Raw genomic sequence first — 19,029 nt, 5'->3', positions numbered from 1 at the left:
TACGCGGATGACACTCAACTAATCCTTTCTCTCACCAATGACCCCAGCACCGTCAAAACTAACCTACACGAAGGAATGAAAGAGGTTGCCGAATGGATGAAACAAAGCCGTCTGAAACTGAACTCAGACAAAACAGAAGTCCTCATCTTAGGTACATCCCCCTCTGCATGGGACGACTCTTGGTGGCCGGAAGCCCTTGGAAAAGCACCCATCCCGACAGACCACGCACGGAACCTAGGCGTGATCCTTGATTCTTCACTTTCAATGAACAGACAAGTCAGCGCCGTATCCTCATCCTGCTTCAACATTCTTCGCATGCTCAGGAAAACATTTCGCTGGATCCCCACCGAAACAAGGAAAACAGTCACCCATGCTCTAGTCACGAGCCGACTGGACTACGGAAACACCCTCTACGCAGGTACTACCGCTAAACTTCAGAAGAAACTCCAACGAATCCAAAACGCCTCAGCCAGAATCATATTAGACATCCCGCGCAACGAACACATCTCTGGTCACCTGAAAGACCTCCACTGGCTACCCGTCAATAAGAGAATCACTTTCCGACTGCTAACCCACGCACACAAATCACTCTACGACATCGGACCAGAATGCCTCAACTCACGACTGTCCTTCTACACCCCCCCGCCAACTACGTTCTTCCAGCCAAGCCCTCGCCACTGTACCTCGCATCAACAAGACCACCATGGGAGGCAGATCCTTCTCATACCTGGCTGCTAAAACATGGAACTCACTCCCCGCGTACCTTCGCCTCACCCAGAACCACCTAGCATTCAGAAAGCAACTTAAAACGTGGATATTTGACAAGTAATCCTCCTCCCCTTTCTAAGCGCCTTGAGACCCTCTGGGTAGGTAGTGCGCTATATAAATTCTCTGACTTGACTTGACTTGACAGGGGAGGCTCAATAGCACGCACCCAAAAGATCTGTTCGCAATCCCTATCAGAGGCCAGACCAGGCACCAGCGGAGTCCAGCAGTGCAGCTCCCGGCAATTAAAGGCCGTATGTGTGAGTTACAAGGCATCGCCTCACAGGGCCTTGTGTCACAGGGGCGCAGGTGTGACTTTGGGTCCTCCGACCCAGGAATTGCGGCTTTTGGGAGAACAGACCAGGCTCTGCAGTGCCTTTTTTCCAGCAGACCACGATTAAAAACCTGGATATCCAGATTATGTAGGATTATTAGGTGAGGTGGCGCACTACTTTATTCAGCGGTGTCCACCATGTTCCTCCGCCGTCACCCTTCCTTCCAATATTGTAGTTTTGAATATTTGTGGGATGGGCTCTTCCCCCAATCAGTATTAGTAAAGTATGTAGTTACATTTGTGCAATTGATTTTAGCGGGACAGAATGAATAGTTTGTTCCTTGTCTTAGTGGTGACGTTTAGTGTTTATCCATTCTTTCCATTGTACTTTTCTTTTTTGCTTTAAGCATATTTTCTGAAAAGGAGGCTTCTTCATCTTTGTAAAAACCCTGCTGGAGGTTGCGCCCATATATAGGGTGGTTTACAAAGCTGTCTGAGGAGTATGAGTTTCTGCACCCTCTAAGTTTTCCAAAATTGGATTGAAGCATTGAATCAATAACTTGGAGCGGAGTCCCAATGATAAGCTTGATTGACGTCTAGCCAATGGGTATTGGCGGCTAATGGAGGTACCTAGAGTAGACTCGGGGAGGGCAATAGCCACTGGGTTAGGGCAGTCGCACTTTTTTGCAAGGGGCTGAAAATCCCACATTTAAAGTTGAAGACAATCAAAAACGTTCTTACTTATTGCCCAAGTCGAGTGACTTTGATAAAGGTACTGAACCTGCAAGGCTCTCACGTGGCCTGGTTTTCTTAAACTATGACTACAATATATATTATAGGTACAGGCTTTTTTCAGACTGGTTGCATTAATTTCCATCACCTAATTAAGTCGTTTTTCATAGAATGTTTACAACATTTTTATTGCCCCATCTCTATTGCTTTTCAGATGCAAGACTGTCATATGATTGATTCTGTCCCAGACCATCCAGCATTTTAGAGGTGATGCCGTCATGCAGGTGACTGTGCACAGCACTACTAAATTCTCTGTCGCTGGTCTGCCATGTGAGCCAATCGGAAGCAGGCTGGCTTAATCTATTAGGGGAATGTCAAATACCCAGCCATACTCCTTTTTAAAAAATGAAACTTGCATGCGTGAAACTATTCATCAGTCCAGCTAGCCTTCTAGAGGTGATGCCGTTTGATTGTCTGCACTCTGAAGTCTGCCAGTCTCTCAGAGATCATTTCATGGCATGTACTGCAGGGTTGTCTGGTTGACCCATAACATGTGAGACACCATCAACCAGCCTGGGCCTATTTGGCTGCAGCATTCTGCGTTCAGTGATTGGATGTTTTGCTTTTTTCCTTTAGAACTGTGAGTTTGAAAGACACAGGCATGGAAAGATGCTGTTCTATGACGTAGAGTTGTGTATAGTACTACATTGACATCAGGACAGCCTTGGTGTGACTTTAGTTTGAATTTTGAGTGCGATCATGGTGGAGAGTACTTCATTAAATATGTGTAAGAATCAGTGTTTGTACTTATGTTAACACATTAGGCTGGTAAAGAGCTTATGACTGATGTGGTGCCGGACTTGTTGCTCCATTTTGTTGATCTGAAGATGCAGGAAACTGCTTCAGGCAATGTGCCTGCACACTACCCTTGGGCATTTGTGAATGAACTCCATGCTTCCATTGAGTTAGACGTGTTTTACCCTTTCTGTATTTTTTCTTTAACTTGGACCGTGCTGCTTCGTTGGTACCTGTGTGCTCCTTACCCACTTCAACATACTTAAAATCTGAGAGTTTGGAGATTTAACCGAGGTACAAATATTGATGGAAACCCTAGCCGGCAGTGGAAGGGGGGGGGGGTAATGTTGATAGCACTTGGTGATCTACGTCTCCTTTGCAGTCATTGTCCTAATAGTTTCTTCTCTTTTCTAGGGTACTTCATGTGCCTACTTTAAAATTCATACTAGGAACAGCAGACAGAGTTTAAGGATCTTGTTAGAAAACCCACACCATCAAGGGTGTTCATAAATATTCAGCAGTGGTTGCTGTGTACCTTCAGGGTCAAGGAATCATTTTACATCCTCGCCTCAGAAGAGTCCCTTCGGTTGATCTGTATCTGAGGTCCTTGATAAGAGAAGCTCTGTGCGTACCTAGTAATGCTTCTTGGGGCTTCAGACTACTGACTACAATTGTTTTTGCACCTATCTTTGTCTGTTTTTTTCATTACTGGTCATGGCTCGCTGGGAAGTGTGGTGAAGTCTCTTTTGTACCAGATGTCAGCAGATTTTGTTCCTCCTGCTCCTGTGCACATGAAGAACTGCAGGAGGGTTTGACCATCTAAGGGCAGTAGGATTTGTAAATCAATGAAAGACAGGAGATTGACTGACCCGCAACACCAGTGTTTCTATGCTGGTGGACTATCTAGAAGATAGCTTGCTTGGTCTCTTGTTAAGAGTACCTCTCAGGTGGTGATGAAAAATGCCTCCCTTTGGCAATAGGTAATATGAATTAATCGCCTTTCAGTACACCGACTGTGGGGGAAGCTCATACAAAGTTCCTCATCAATATTCCACAGCTCAGATGTATGTACAATCATTTTTTGTTCAACAGTAGAATAGGCTTAATGAAACTGACGGTTACTACTTGCTCTCTCTCGAGAAATTGGGGGGGGGGGGGCAGAATAATCAGTTAGAAATCCTTTCACTAGAATTGCTACATTTTTAGTTGATAGACTTCCCATGTAAAACTGGTCCTTTCATCTAAGCATTCCTTACAGTGGCCACTGGTGGGGCATACTCCTTCAGAACTGAGCTACAGGTAGAGGTTGAGCAGACGGGCATTCTGAGATAGTATTCTTTTCTTGAGAACCAAGTTGTGAATAACACAGGAACACTCTGTCCTCCCCAACCACCTACAACCCCCCGCCCTCCACATACCCATGCTTGGGCACCGGAGTAGAATTTAGCACACTCACTGGCCACACACTCCCCTTTCCGATATGCCTCGCTAAGACTGGGCATTGTTTTCTTCCTGAATTTGATATAGTGATGCTAGTGCCTGTTACGTCTTGCAGAAAATGCCTAACCATTGATTCATATTGTATTATATTTATACAAGTGGAAATCAGATAGATAAATATATGAAGGCCTTTTCTGAAGCTAAGGTCATAGATTATATCGTACAGCATAACTAGCAGAATGAACAATACAGAGTAATTCCTTGACTAATTGGAATTATCCCTCTTATCATTATAACCTGGCAGGTGGGTTCATCAGCAGGGAGGCCTGTTCTCATCTGAGTTCTCTGGAAGAGATTATTACCTTTTGTTTTGTTTCCTTGATAGGCCCGGGCTAGGATCTCTAGTGTTCTGTGACTAGACAGATTTCTGAATTCATTGTGGCTTCTCTGAAAGGTATTCAATGCTTGTGGATGTGATCAGTGGTTCCGTTCGAACACCACACTTGCAGCTCTATTCTGATCATCATCAGCTTTTGGATGAGTTAAAAGAACGCTCATTCTAGAGCTTCACACCGACTACCCATCACATAGCTTTGTGCGAGTATGTTGGAACACGCCCCTTAAGGGGAAGGGTGGATTCTGGTAGGACCTTAGATGCATCTATTCTGCTGGATATGTCTGTTCTGTGGGGGTGCTTTTCAGGTGGACGCACAGGACAGCACCATTCTCTATCTCTCTCTCTCACTCCACCACTCCTTACCTTTTGGCCAATTGTACTTTGGCTTCACAGTGTTGTAGTTCTGTCTTTCTCATTACATCGGTCGACCTTCCCAATTTTTATCTCTCGCACCTGCGATACAGGGCGAAAGCCCTGTCGCAGCTAGACCTATTGCTGTCGGCTCTGCTTACAAGGAGCCAAAATTGAGACAAGAGATGGGCATGCGAAGCATGCAGGAATCTGATCAGGTCGCGCGCGTGACGACGCGCTCCGATTCCGGCATGCTGTGTGTGTGTATCTATCTATCTTATCTATCTATCTATCTATCTATCTCCCCCCGCACTTACCGGGCTCTTTCCACGTGTCCCTCTCCCTCCGCAGTGGGCCAGTCTCGGTAGCAGGCTCCAATTCAGGCTCGGTGTGTCTTCTCCGGCGATCCTCAGCTTGTGCCGGGACAGCCGATGTGCACGCTCACGGCGACGGTGTCTCGTGTGCTCCCACCGCGCTTTCAGTTTCGCCCCCGGCGATCCTTCGCTTGCGCCGGGACAGCCGATGTGCACATCGTCTCGTGCGCTTACAGTTTCGCGCACTGAGACAATACCCCCGCTGCACTCCCAACGACTTTGTGGGCTGAATATTTTACAGTACCTGGAGGGAAGAGGGCCGCACTAGGTGCCTCGATTTCTTTTGTGTGCTGCGAGAGTCCTGAGCATCTTACCAGGAGCCAGTTGGAGAAATCACTAGGAGGAAGATTAGCCTGCATTAAAACATCTGGTGGGGCTCATAGGACCCACTGAAGATTGTACCGGAAATTGTACGTGTATCAACACAAGAATTTAGCTGGGCCTGCCAGTATGACAGCGGATACTGCGCAGTTATCCACAGTTTCTGTACTGCGTTGAGATTTCTTAATTTCCATGTCTTCAGAAGTTAAGTAGCCATGTGTGTAACGTATTGGAGGGCACTTTGAACAGCACACAATAGACCGCGTCCAACACTTTATACAATGCACTTTCACCAGTGCACATATGATACATCTCCTCTTTCACAATGTGTGTGCTGGTGTTAGGATATGCCACACTGACATTACATTTGAAGAATGGGGGAGTCAGGTCCTGGGACGTGGGGCTAGCTGGACCATTAATATAACTAAGTACACAGATTGCCAGCCACACACTTACTTAAATCCTCTATTTTTGAGGGAACAAACCATAAGAGACTTCCTGGTTCGTACGGGTATATCACTCAAACCCTTTTAATATTTATTTGTTTTTTATCTTTTTTTAAGTATTGATGTATGAAAGGGACACCTTATCGTTTTATACACCTTATATACAATTATTTACAATTCGCGATTATTTACAACACAAACACATACACATAACTAGTTGTATTATACAAAGTGAATAGCTCTGATATATATACACTCAAATATTCATACTACGAAGAAAAAATCATCCTTAATTCCATAAAGACCAGAGTCAAAAGTATAAACTTGATGACAATCCTAAATCAATGAACTACAGTTGAATGTAGGCAGTTCAAAAAAGGAAAAATAGACTTCAAATTAATTCATTCAGTCCATTCAACCAATAAATGGCTAATCTTTTTACGCCAACGCTGGATCATGCTCGTGATCCTACGTTTCCACCAAAAGCGAGGAATCCCTCAGAGCAGGTATGCCGAGAAGAGCAACGAGTGCCATACTCTCTCCGTCTGTGCATAAAAAGCGCGTAAAACGTTATTCTCATTATTTTCAGGCTGTAATACAAGACTGAAAATTAACTCCCATTTGGTGGAAACGTAGTTTCACGAGCATGATCCAGTAAGGTATGTTGATAACATATGTGCCCCATTCTGGTCTTAGAAAGTGAGCAAGAACATGTCATGATACCTGCGTTTGTTTTTAGATCCCGAAAAGAAAAGAAACTCAGTCAGAACTAATACCCTACCCTTGACCGGCGGCTGCTGGTTCAACAGGTAATATGAGGAATCCGATGTAGTTGGAAGCTAAACAACTGTCAGAAATGTAGCTAAAACAAGTTTTATTTTATACACTTGCAGATATCCCGTATTAAGACAGAGCCCTGATGAGAATCCGTAGAGTTGACATACCGGATTCGAAACGCGTTGGCGTAAAAAGATTAGCCATTTATTGGTTGAATGGACTGAATGAATTAATTTGAAGTCTATTTTTCCTTTTTTGAACTGCCTATATTCAACTGTAGTTCATTGATTTATGATTGTCATCAAGTTTATACTTTTGACTCTGGTCTTTATGGAATTACGGATGATTTTTTCTTCGTAGTATGAATATTTGAGTGTATATATATCAGAGCTATTCACTTTGTATAATACAACTAGTTATGTGTATGTGTTTGTGTTGTAAATAATCGCGAATTGTAAATAATTGTATATAAGGTGTATAAAACGATAAGGTGTCCCTTTCATACATCAATACTTAAAAAAAGATAAAAAACAAATAAATAATAAAAGGGTTTGAGTGATATACCCGTACGAACCAGGAAGTCTCTTATGGTTTGTTCCCTCAAAAATAGAGGATTTAAGTAAGTGTGTGGCTGGCAATCTGTGTACTTAGTTACACTGACATTACAGGCCTATTTTTCCCAGTGTACATGTTGGAGAGTAGGGGTATGTCTCATGCCCTTAGTGAGTGAGGTAAGCTCTTTGCACACCGATATTTACCCACTTGTGCTGATGCATAGCAAAGATTTGCATGCTCATATATACATTGTAATCTGACCCCAGCCTATCCGTGCATTTTATTTAACTGAACTCCCAGTCATAAGCTTTCTCGACATAAGAGTTGTAATTTTGTCCAGACATATGTTGTGCCCCACCTGCCAGATTCAACAGCTGTGTACAAGCTTCATTCTTTAACCCCTTAAGTGCTGCCTCGGTGCATTGGCCGACGGCAGCACTACCTCCCCAGTGCTGCGCACGACCATTGGACGTCCATTCAGCACTAGTTCCAATGGACAGCGCAGCACTGGGGAGGAATGTTTAATAGCATCTATGAGGTTAATGCCACTTCCCCGTGATGCTCATGAATGAATTATTTGTTGTCTCTTACCTTGTTTGTCTAACTTTGCATTTATTTCTGGTCAATAATAGAACACATTATTAACTTTCTCGGTGAAACACCTGAGGCTTCCTTGACTATCTTCCCTACTAATACACTAGCAGAGGGAAAGAAACTAAGGTGTCATGCTCACAAAGCACATTTTCCTTGTGGAGGATTTTGATAGCAGTCATTAACAAGCATTTACAATGCAATAGGTCTAGAATAGGTCTCACATTTGCGAGAGTTTAAGCTATTGGCATGTAAATGACGATGCCTTTTATTTATGTTTTAAAACCAACACATAAATAAAAGGCATTGTCATTTACAATGCCAATAGCTCAAACTCTTGCAAATGCGAGACCTATTGCATTGCAAATGCTTGTTTAAAAGCTAGGATTACTTGAAAGTGGTATATTTTACATGGGGCTATTTAGAAGTATGTGTAAAACAACTCTTAAACTACACATTTATAGTGTTGAGTTGTCTAGCATTAATGAGTACTACTGCACTACTAATAACACGATTTTTGTACTTGTTGAGCACAATCTCTTTCTCTGTGTTTGTATTGGGATTTCTGATCAATGGAGCAGTGTATATAGCAGAGGAGAGATGACTCCAGAACAAGTCAAAGGAGAGGGAATTCTCTTTTGGTTGAGCCTCGGCACGGTAGCAGCTTGACATGCTTTATCGATTGTGGATGAAGTCGCTCAAAGTAGAGATGTTTTTCAGCGCCTTTCTGAAATGCAGAATTGAGGGTTTGAGCCTAATAATTTCTGGTTGCTTTTTATTCCATGAAGGTGATTTATCAGTTTATTAAGACTTCTTTCCTGGTCTCATACTTTCAATGTTTTCCTTATTTTAATTTCCACTTTGCTTCGATGATCCCTCTTGCTAACGTCATTCGGGAAATCGGTTTACCTCCTACATGACGACGAGGTCGCTAACTAGATGGAAGCCAGTTGTCTCAAGCTCAACACTGACAAGACAGAAGAAAAGTGATCTTAGGCAAGAACACCGCACAATGAGACTTCAACTGGTGGCAGACCGAACCAGACCCTCACCAGGAACCTCAGAATAATCCGCAACTGCAGACTGGACATGACTACACAAGTCAATGCCTTCGCTGCTTCTTGCTTCCACACTTTGAAGATGCTGAGGGAGGTCTTCAAATGGCTCCCAAGCAACACTGTCACTCATGCCCTAGTCACCAGCAAGCTGGACTACAAGAACACCCTCTACACGGGGATCACCAATAAAGTCACTAGAAGACTACAAACCATCCTGACCTCGGCAGCCAGACTCGCCCTCAACCTCCCACGCAGAACTCACATCATACCACACCTTAGGGCACTACACTCGCTCCCGATACACAAACATGCTAAATTAAAAATGTAAATGTAAATTGATACTTGTATAGCGCACTACTCACCCGCAAGGGTCTCAAGGCGCTTGTACGAATACCGCTGTGGAACCCATCCTGGCTTTCCCTGTGAGGCGTCCACTCCTGGGCACCCCCAAGGTGGAGGCCAGGCATCCTTAGCGTTGTGGAGATTAAGCAAGCTATTGCCCAGAGTTGCAGAGTGGGACTCCATGATTGGAAGAGGCACCAAGGCGAGAATTATCAGGTCTGTGGAATTTTTGAGCCCAAGACCCACTGAGGCGGGGAATCGAACCCTGGTCCCGGGCTAGACTTCTGCATCAGGGGGATAGCCTTCCCGTTTAGGAAGAACATTCCGTTCCTATTACCTTGAGTACTGCAGAACTTCCAAGCAGGGTCAGAGATAGAAAAACAAAAGAAAAGAAGCAATTTTTCTGAAACCTGTTGGCCCCTCACCTATTGTGAGAGACAGCACGAATAACAAGGGCTCCTGTACAACCAGCAATTCACGATGAGTGAGCTACTACTTTACCTCAATCGAGACCGGTAACATTTGCCTTTGTTTTCTTGAGCTTAAATCGGGAGGGCGCAAACTCCGACAGTCCTATCCTCTTGTTCCCCTGGACCTACCTCTGCGTTTGTAAACCAGGTCCATTTGTTTGTGCAAGTATTATGGTAAATTACTCTTTAATGAAAATTAGCTTTCATGTTGTAATACAATGGTAACACTTGCATCAGGGAACTTAATTTAAATTGTAATTCTATTTAGATAGTGCTTACCACCCCAGATGAGGCGTCAAAGCACTTTACGACAAGTAGCAGGCTACACCGGAACCCAAAAACGATTAGTGGTGGATTAGTATTGGGAAATATGACGTCATTTGAGCGGAGGACATGCAAATCTGTTTGTTGGTTTGAATAGGATAATGGAGGAACAGAAGAAGGCAGAGTCTAGAAAGTTTTATTTGGGAGGTCATAGAGGTAGATGAGGTTTTGGATGAGTAAATGGCATAAGCATAGCATGCAACATTGTCTCTGAATTGCATTTGAAAGTAAACACTTGGTACCCTGTAAACACCGGTTTTCATCTGATAGGCAGTCATATAAATGGCATTTAATGTGAATTTTGAAATTTTTAATCACATTCTCCTCAATGTTGAGCCATGACACCCTGAGGAAGGACCACTAGCCATTCGAATCACATTGCGTTGGTAGGGTGGTGAATTTATTTCAAATGCTGCTTCACTAAAGAACTTTTTTAAACATATTTTGTTTTTTCTTGCCGAACAAATTTGCACTCGAGAGCGGAAATGTGCACTTTGCTCGTGGCATGTAAATATTAAAATGAAATCTAAATAATCAACAATTTGATAAATCCACAGCTATGCAACAAAGCCTTTTTGTGTGGGAATCTATTCAGACTTTCGTTTACATAAATGCTAGCTGCTTGGGAAGGACTGTTGCGTCATAATAAACACTAGACACTGAAATACAATTAGAGTAACTCGCAAACAATGGGTACAGTATTGTGGATTCTGTGATCATTTATATTATAGTACAATGTTCTTTTCGTTTCCTCACCCTCAACATGCTTTTTTTTTTAATACACACAAATTAATATTGCTCTGTTCTTTGATTTGTGAACGAAAACTTCTTATTCAAGGGATTAATGAGGTTTATGAACTTGGTTAATTAGGCACGTTGCCTAAAAGGCAAAGAAATTCTGGAAAACATTCTTTTGGTATGCTTAAGTTCTGATACACTGGTTTCCCATAAATGGTTCTTCGGGTCCTTTGTTTTGTTTTGACTTAATGTAAATGCACAAGCCCAATATATGACCACATTCCATCAACCCCTCAGTATATTTAAATTGATTGTTGAGGGACACATACTTAGCATTACAAAACATTTTTTTTTACGGTTCTTTGTAATAATTCCATATCGTAAAGTGATCAAATTGGGGAGAAACCACAAATGCAATATAACATTTTCGTGAATAAGTTGTGTTTTTTATTTAATTGTATATTTTCTTTATTTAGACACTTTGGAAGAACAACATCAACATCATCAAGAGAACAGCAATGGAGTTTTACGAGTCAACCTATTTTATAGTCCTTGTCCCTTCTGTGGTCATTACAGTAATTTTCCTTTTCTTTTGGCTCTTCATGAAAGAGACATCCTATGATGAAGTTTTGGCAAAGCAGAAGAAAGACTTGAAGCTCCCACCAGCTAAGATAGATAAAAAGAGAACTGACAAGAGAAAGAATAAGAGAAAAGAAGCCCACAATGGGCACCTTCACGAGTCCGACTCTGAAAGTGCTGCGCTGGAGTTTGATTTGATGGATGCCCTTCCTGTAGAGGAAGAACACACTGTTCCTGTTACCTTGAGTCCTGCAGAACACCCAAGCAGCCTCAGAGATAGAAAAAAGAAGGAGAAGAAACAATCAAAACTTGTGCAGGAGGAGACAGCGGTTGGCGGATCAAAGTATACAGGCAAAAAAGTAGAATCCATTCCTGTTGCAAAGCAGCCAACTCCACCACTGGAAGCTACTGGATCCAAGAAAAAAGCTGCGCAAAAGAAGCAGACACAGACCAGAGGTATTTCATATTGCAAATCTTAATGTGGAATTAAGACACATGAATAACAAAGCTAATATTGTGTCTACAATTCTCTTGTTTGGAACCATTTTTGTATCTAGTTTTTCAAGTTCTGGTTTTGTCTCCGTGCAACTGAGGTTTGCAGAAATAGAATTGGCTCTGAAACCCATTTGAAATTGCCTTGTTGTGTACATGTTATTGTGTTAGTACAATACTGATACATACATTACATTGGAAAACAGTGAGTTATCAAGGAAGATCCCCTTCACATCATGACAGATAAAAGGTTAGGGGTACGTTTACGTGGTGTAATTTCTTTCCATGGTGCAACAATCCTACATCACGTAGACCCTATTGGGATTCACTCTAAATCTGGTTGGGAAGCAATAATTGCTACTCCTGCCTTTGCCCTGTTCTGCTGTGTCCCCTGTCCCTTCACTTAATGAATGTCTATTAATACAATCACGGGCTTCCCTGGCACTTTTCAGAATTATGTGTTACCCAGCCACTTTTAGTGTGCTTTTATGGATGTCTTTTGTCTGTTTTGGCTGCTAATGCCAATATGATTGTGCCCCAGGTGCTAACCTCTGTTCTTCCCATCAGTTGTTTTTGTAGCCTAGTTAGTGTTTCATTTTCTGCCTCTCCACCCATATCTTTGGAGTTTACCCAGCCAATTGTTTATGGGAGATGCCCCTGTCCATGTTGAATCTTAATGGTCGCAACTAGTTCTTTACTCTGAAGAAGCCCAGAGAAGCCGTAGGCTCACGTACTAACAGGTAGACAGAAAAGCGACAGACTTTCAGGACCCTTACTTACATTTGCTCATTCTGAACGTGCATTGGATGTACCCTTGGTTCATGGTGGTAAACAATCACAACCAGGGTGTAACACCACCATTTTTGTCTCAGTGTTGTTTCTAGGATGTTTGCAAATATCAATTTTCCTGGGGCAGTGGTTCCTGTCTCAGCAGATGGTTCAAAGACACCCAGGAATATCTCATTCAGACACCCAGTGTGGGTGCTAACTTTACTCTGGCACTAAATCTAGAGACCCTGGATATGTATTTACAGGCCATACTTCAGTTTTAAGTTCAAAGGGCTAAATCTGACCTAGAGCCTGACAAAGGCTTTCCCTGTTCGGGTGGTCTACGAATGATGAGATCCAGTTGGTAATGGTCAGTGCTTTCAGAACTGGACTCGAAACCAAAATCAGCCCTGGCAAAACTGTTATTCATGCCTGAAGGACCCTATTAATGTCACGTATTCTTGCAGTTTGGTGCTGGTTTAAATGCAAGCCAATCCTAATCTAAAATCAACCCCATAACCTGAACCCCACTGAAAAATGTCACAGTGGCAGAATCGCCATTCCAGTCCTGTACACTGCCATTATTACAGGCCTCCTCTGCTTCAATAAACATGAGGGCACAACTTGTCTCCATACCATTAGCCACAGTGTTGAGACAAAATTCCAAGAAAACCTCAGGCTTTCCAGTTAAGCAACTTTTCTATGGGCCACACCTTATGTTCGTTGTCCACATCATTGGAACTGTAGGCATTCCCGAGGTGGTTTAAGGTCAAGTCCTGAAACTTGAACACATCTCAGACTACCTGTGTCTGATCTCCATTTTAGACAAAGCTCTGCTACTTGCCTGCATATTTTCACCCCCTCTTCCCAAATATTTCCCCAGCTGTCGTACCTTATACAATGTAATGATGGATAGATATGTGTAAGTAAGTAATTTTATTGTTTTAGGTTAATTAAAACCATTACAAAAGTACATTGATAACTCATACCTTCGGATAAAAAGATTTTTAGAAAAATATATTATTTTTAAAACAAGAGAATTTTGATAAAAACAGTTTGGTGCAGGTGTGAGGTCCAAGTGTGGTGTCTTGGCCAATATTCAACTAGTCCGGTCTGGTGCCATCTTCCAGATTTTTTAGTTTCAGTTCCAGACATTTCAGGAATTTGACCATCTTCCCATTTAATGGGGGAAGGCCTGGATCGAAGCAAGCAAGAGCCGCTTGTCTGCATGTGCGGATTTTTAGTTCATTGAAGGCCGTTTTTAACAGGGCTACTCTTTCCTCTTTCAGCCTTGGGCAGGTGCATAGTAGATGTTCGAAGTCTTCATACTCTGCCCCGCACAGCCTGCATTTTGTCCCCCAACCCCTTCTCAGCCATGGTTGCAGATGCGGAATACAGGGTAGAATCCCTAGCCTATGTTTTAAAAAGGCTTCTTTTGATTTCCTGCCATACCCCAGACCAAAGTATGCTTGTAACCCAGGCGATTTGTATGTGGACAAAGTCATCCATGCGTGTCGCCTTTGTGAAAAGGTCGCTTTATCTTCCAGGTGCGATTGATTTTTTTATGCTCTTGTTTACAACACGCTTGAATTGCACATGCGGTAAAGGAGTTTCCCATAGTTCTTTTAGACCTGTGATAGTCAGGGATTCCTCTAGGAAAGTTTTCGCCGGCAGTTGAAGAGAGCTGCTTAGGTCTAGCCATAGCAGGTGGTTCAGTGAATTTTCTGGCGAGTTCTTTATTTTCTGCCAGCACTTTATGTATGAACCTCTTCTTGCAAGCTTTTGGGAGGTCAGTCCAAACTCTAACCGGATCTGGGCTTGTGAGGTGTAGGTTGGCAGATTAAAGAGAAGTCGGTAGGCCTTTGCAATGGTTGTGTCCAGCAATTTCTCATCTATGCCTTTTAGAGCCTCACTGCCGTATGTTATAGATGACTCTAGCTTGACTTGTGCCACACGGAGCAGTGGAAGTAGAGTGGGACCATTCAGATTAGACTTTAGCTGTTTAAGCGTGGTAGCTATCAGCATCCCTTTCCTCTTAATTGCCTCTAGTTGGTTCATAAAGCGTCCTCCTTTATCGAACAATATTCCAAGGTATTTGTACTCTGAACGATAGATACGTGTAATGTTTCAAATCCATACCCGCAAATTCTGCACTCTTTTTGCTGTTTGAAAACTAGATCCCCGGAAACCATTATAGCAGCCAAAAAACACAACCTGATACATTATGGAAATGTTTGAGGAACCAAGATTAGTTTGTATTCAAAATTCTTCGCTATCGCAAATTGAGTTTAGGATTCCTTTGTAAGTCACACATTATTCTCATACTATTCCTTTTTTGGGGGTCCAAGTGTAAGAGTGCTAAATTCAAATATGATGAGCTCAGGTGTTTTTAAATGTTGTTTTGCTCATTTTCCATATCTGCTGTATCTAGATGTGTTTACCTTGCTCTGCAGCATTATTTCTGAATGTATGTACCCATAACAAGTCCTTACTTAGTAAGGGAAAGCTCTAAATGTATGTGTGAATGATCAATTTTTGATCTTCCATCAAACGCACAATCTGTGCAAAGCACATTGTACTATATCAAATCTTAGTTGTGCTAAATCACTTGCCCCATCCCCTTTCACATGGTTACCCATCTCCCCATTATTAAAGGATGCAAATTTGCATGCTTCACTTTATTATAAACTCCTACTGCTGCACTGTGTAGACAAAAATTTAGATTTATGATGTCCGCTTTGTTTCTAATGGTTTCTAGTGACCTTCTGCTGTCACCAACACCCCATTTAACCCTAGGCTCAAGTAATTGTTCACTTGTGCTTTGTTCACCCACTAATAAAACTGGTTTTGTTGATGTTACGCCCCAGGACAACTGTTAACCAAATAAGTTTAGAAATCACTAGGAAAATAATTGCTACTCAAAGCGAAAAGTTGACCTAGATCAATGGGGAGACACAATTTCTTTAGACATTTAACCCAAGTCTGTAATGTGGAATTATTCTCTGTTTGTGGTGCACTGGGCTCATTCTGCCATTTTATATATTCCCAGAACTTACTTGTCTCACTTTCCTTGACCATTACACAGATTACTCCCAGGATTGGACAACATCACTCAATCTATTTTGCTGCCTCCTTTCCAATGGAAATTCAAGATTAAGATTGCATACCCGGAGAAGAAATTCTTTGTGAACTTCCATTGTCTTGGTGTATATAGGCTCTGTTTAGGGCAGGCATGTGGAGCAGATGCCTGCAATTACTTCTTTTGAGAGTTGGTCTCTGATCAATGGTTTGCGACCATAGTTGCTTTCAGAACCTAATGATGCAGAATATTGAGACGCGGAAAGACATGGGAATGCCCATTTCACTTCTGTGACCTTTCTATTTACAGAAAGTTGCGAAGTGTACCTTTTGTGGGTAGCCGGGGATTTTGAGCCCTAGCTCAGACGGAATGTAGGGAAACCTACCAAACATAAACCTTTTTGAAAAGTAGACAACTAGTGCATTCCATTCTGTGGATCCCAGAAGGTTACGAGGACTCCCATTGACACTGGTTTAATCATTTTTTTGCTGGCAGTAGGCCCAGCCACACAAGTGGGGCAGTGTTTTTATTGGGACAGGTGGAGTATCTCTGGGCGGTAGGAATGTTGTCTATCCCGCCGGTCCCCAAATTTTTCCATCCCAGAAATGTAACGAAAACGTGTGAGGTTTGCAGGGTATTTTTGGTACAAAAACAATGTGGGATTCATGCGAAGCACACCACCCTGGAATTTCCTTGTTTAGTTTTCAAAAATGGCTGTGGTTGGTAGGTTTCCATGGGTGGTGGTCGATCACAGCCCTAAATACCGTAGATACCTCTGTTGCTGATCTCCTCATCCTGGGACTTTTGTGTGACTGTCTCTTAGCCCACCCACATAAGTGTGCTACCTTTTGTTATTTATTTCTTTGTTTTAAACCTATTTTATTAGCATTTAAATATCAGTGGTACAAGTGCCTTTCTTGTTCACAAGTTGTGTGGTACCTTTTGTTATTGGGAGACGTTTGGGAACTCAGGGTGGTAGGAAAATTGTGGATCTTAAATGTTACCCACCAGGGAAAATCTTCCATTTCAATTATTTATTCGCAAATCCCCTGCCCCCACTCCACCCCTCTGGGGTTTGGCAGATTTTCTCAGATCCCCGCCCCAAAAAAGACAATTACTGGTACTAGCGGTTTCCTTTTCTTGGATCGTGGCAAGACCATGATCTGCAAGCAGGAAAGTGGTTGAGGAAGGCATCCTTGGAAAGGGGTGACTCCTCTTTCCAAGGATGTATCCCTCATCCGTGGGGAGGCTGTTTTCGGCCTAAACTCCCCGCTAGAGGCGGAGAGAGCACTCCCCTACTGCCCCTCGTTGCTGCAGTAGGGAGTCTGCGACATCAGCACACCATATAACAGATCGCTGTTGGGTGGTGGTGCGGGAATGTGGCTGGAGGGAGCAGCCTCCCTTTATTAAAAACGTAAGAATCCTCCTGTACAAGTACCGGAGGTTCCTTTTAGAGCCGCCTCAGTGTTGGCCAATGGACACACTGGTGAGGCTAAAAGGGTTAAGAAGCCGTTCATGAAATAGCAATTCCTTTTATCTCTAACTTAGACCTTGTATTGGCTAAATTAATCTTGGGATAATTCACATTAGAATTGAATTGTGTATTCTGCAATCAAAGCAGAGTTGGTGTTATCAAAACCAGTCAGGGCCTGGCTCCATCATCTAAGAAGAGAGACAGCCACCATCACCCCTTTTATGAGGGCCTCTTGCGCCATATCCATAGCATGTGCCAGTAGGCTTGAAAAACTTAACAACTTGTCTTGGTCCTGCTCCAGTAATCTTTTCAGTCCAGTACTATTTGTAGGTCTCTGCCATATCAGAACAAAAAAAACTACTTAAGCCAGGATGGATCCAGATTATTTATATACACTCCTTGCCCTCATAAAATGTGGCGGATCCCCTCTTTAGTGTAATCGGCAATGTGCGCCATGGAACACCAGTCTGCATGACTGGGGTGTCCTATTCAATTTAGACTTGACATATCTTTCCCCTGTGGATGCCTCAACACACCCTTGACAGTTTTTTTTTATATTCGCTCATCAAATCCTCCCAAACATAATGTTCCTCTTCCAAATCCTGTTTCTCAGGATGGTTTGTGCACTCTTTTGTGCTCCTAATGACACCTTTACATAGAGAGCTGCCATGGGCACCCTTTATTTAAAAGGTGCATCTACCATCTTCCCTCACTATATTACACGTTTCTTTCTTATTTAATTAATTTAAATGGTTAGTTTACTACAGGCGTTTTATCATTCTTTATATTTCTTGTACCTTCCTCCGAAAGTGACCACTATTCTCATTTAAGACATTACTCCTTTTCATTTGACCTAATTCCTTTGAGCTGATTCCTAAAGTGAACTATTTTCCTTTGTACCAGATGTATTGTACCAAGTTACTAGTTACGTTAGCACTTGTTTCCTCCATCTTGAGCATTTCTAATACACTTCCTGTGCACTCTAAACCTATTATACCTCACAACATGCTTTCTCTTTTAAGACATTTCCTCATTTCTCAATCAATATATCTGAGTGCATTCGTGCATCTCACGCAGCTGTTTTTTGACAGCTGCATGAACTGGTCATGTTGCTGTCTCTTCTTTCTTCCTCTTGATATATGGTCTTATCTAACCAAAATGGCTACCTAGTCTCATGATATCTGTGAGATTTTGGAAAATGTCATGACATCTATACTTCACTAAACTGGCCTAAACGGTAAAACACTTGTGCTTTATCGCATGCACCGCAGAAACCTTGCAATCAAATGCTCACATGTTCTCTGTTAAACGTGCTTTTTTTCAAAAGGAAGTATTTATTTTCATATGTTCTTTTCCTACATATTTTGCTTTATTTATCAATTATAAAAATTAATGAAAACCCTTTATTTGCAATTTCAGGTTTGAAATTTGTTATATTAAGTCAAAATAAAGATCATCTGTTAATGCTAACAAACCCTTACTAAAATTGCCATCGTGTCCCCTGCCGAATGCTTCCACACATTGGAAGCAGTAACCTACATCCTTTATGGCACTGCACCTGTTAGCACCCCTTTTTTCTTCTTTTATTTGTTCTAATCAAAACTTATCCAGTTACCTCAATTGGTAAGGGTTAAGGCACTTGACTGCCCAGGAGTAGTTTTCAAAGAGTGAGAATGTTGGGCAGCATGGTTGTTATGCACCAAGAAGGATGATACAAATTTCATGGTTGCTAAACTGTTATATTTTGTTCTGTAAAGTGCTGTGCAAATGAGTGCCAATAAAGAGTTCTGCATAATGCTAGTCTCTATTTTTACCATCAAGTTCCATGCTCCCTGTCCTATCTTGCAGTTGGAGGAATTCTACAAATGTAAGGACTTATGTGGCGGA

General features: G+C 42.3%; 1 protein-coding gene across 16 annotated transcripts in view; it reads left to right on the top strand.

Moving 5' to 3' along the window:
• Positions 1-19,029, top strand: part of KTN1 (kinectin 1) — a 467,921-nt gene that overhangs the window by 63,204 nt on the left and 385,688 nt on the right. For all 16 annotated transcript variants that reach the window (XM_086937462.1, XM_086937458.1, XM_086937457.1 and 13 more), the window contains exon 2: positions 11,227-11,785. In XM_086937462.1, the coding sequence (XP_086793588.1) occupies positions 11,269-11,785 (517 nt within the window). In that variant the 5' untranslated portion in view covers positions 11,227-11,268. The remainder of the gene's footprint in view (positions 1-11,226; positions 11,786-19,029) is intronic.

Source organism: Lissotriton vulgaris, chromosome 9 (genome assembly GCF_964263255.1).
Source record: "Lissotriton vulgaris chromosome 9, aLisVul1.2, whole genome shotgun sequence".
In the NCBI taxonomy this organism is placed as follows: domain Eukaryota; kingdom Metazoa; phylum Chordata; class Amphibia; order Caudata; family Salamandridae; genus Lissotriton; species Lissotriton vulgaris.
The sequence above is the reverse complement of the archived record's forward strand: the minus strand, read 5'-3'. Positions and strand labels throughout refer to the sequence as shown.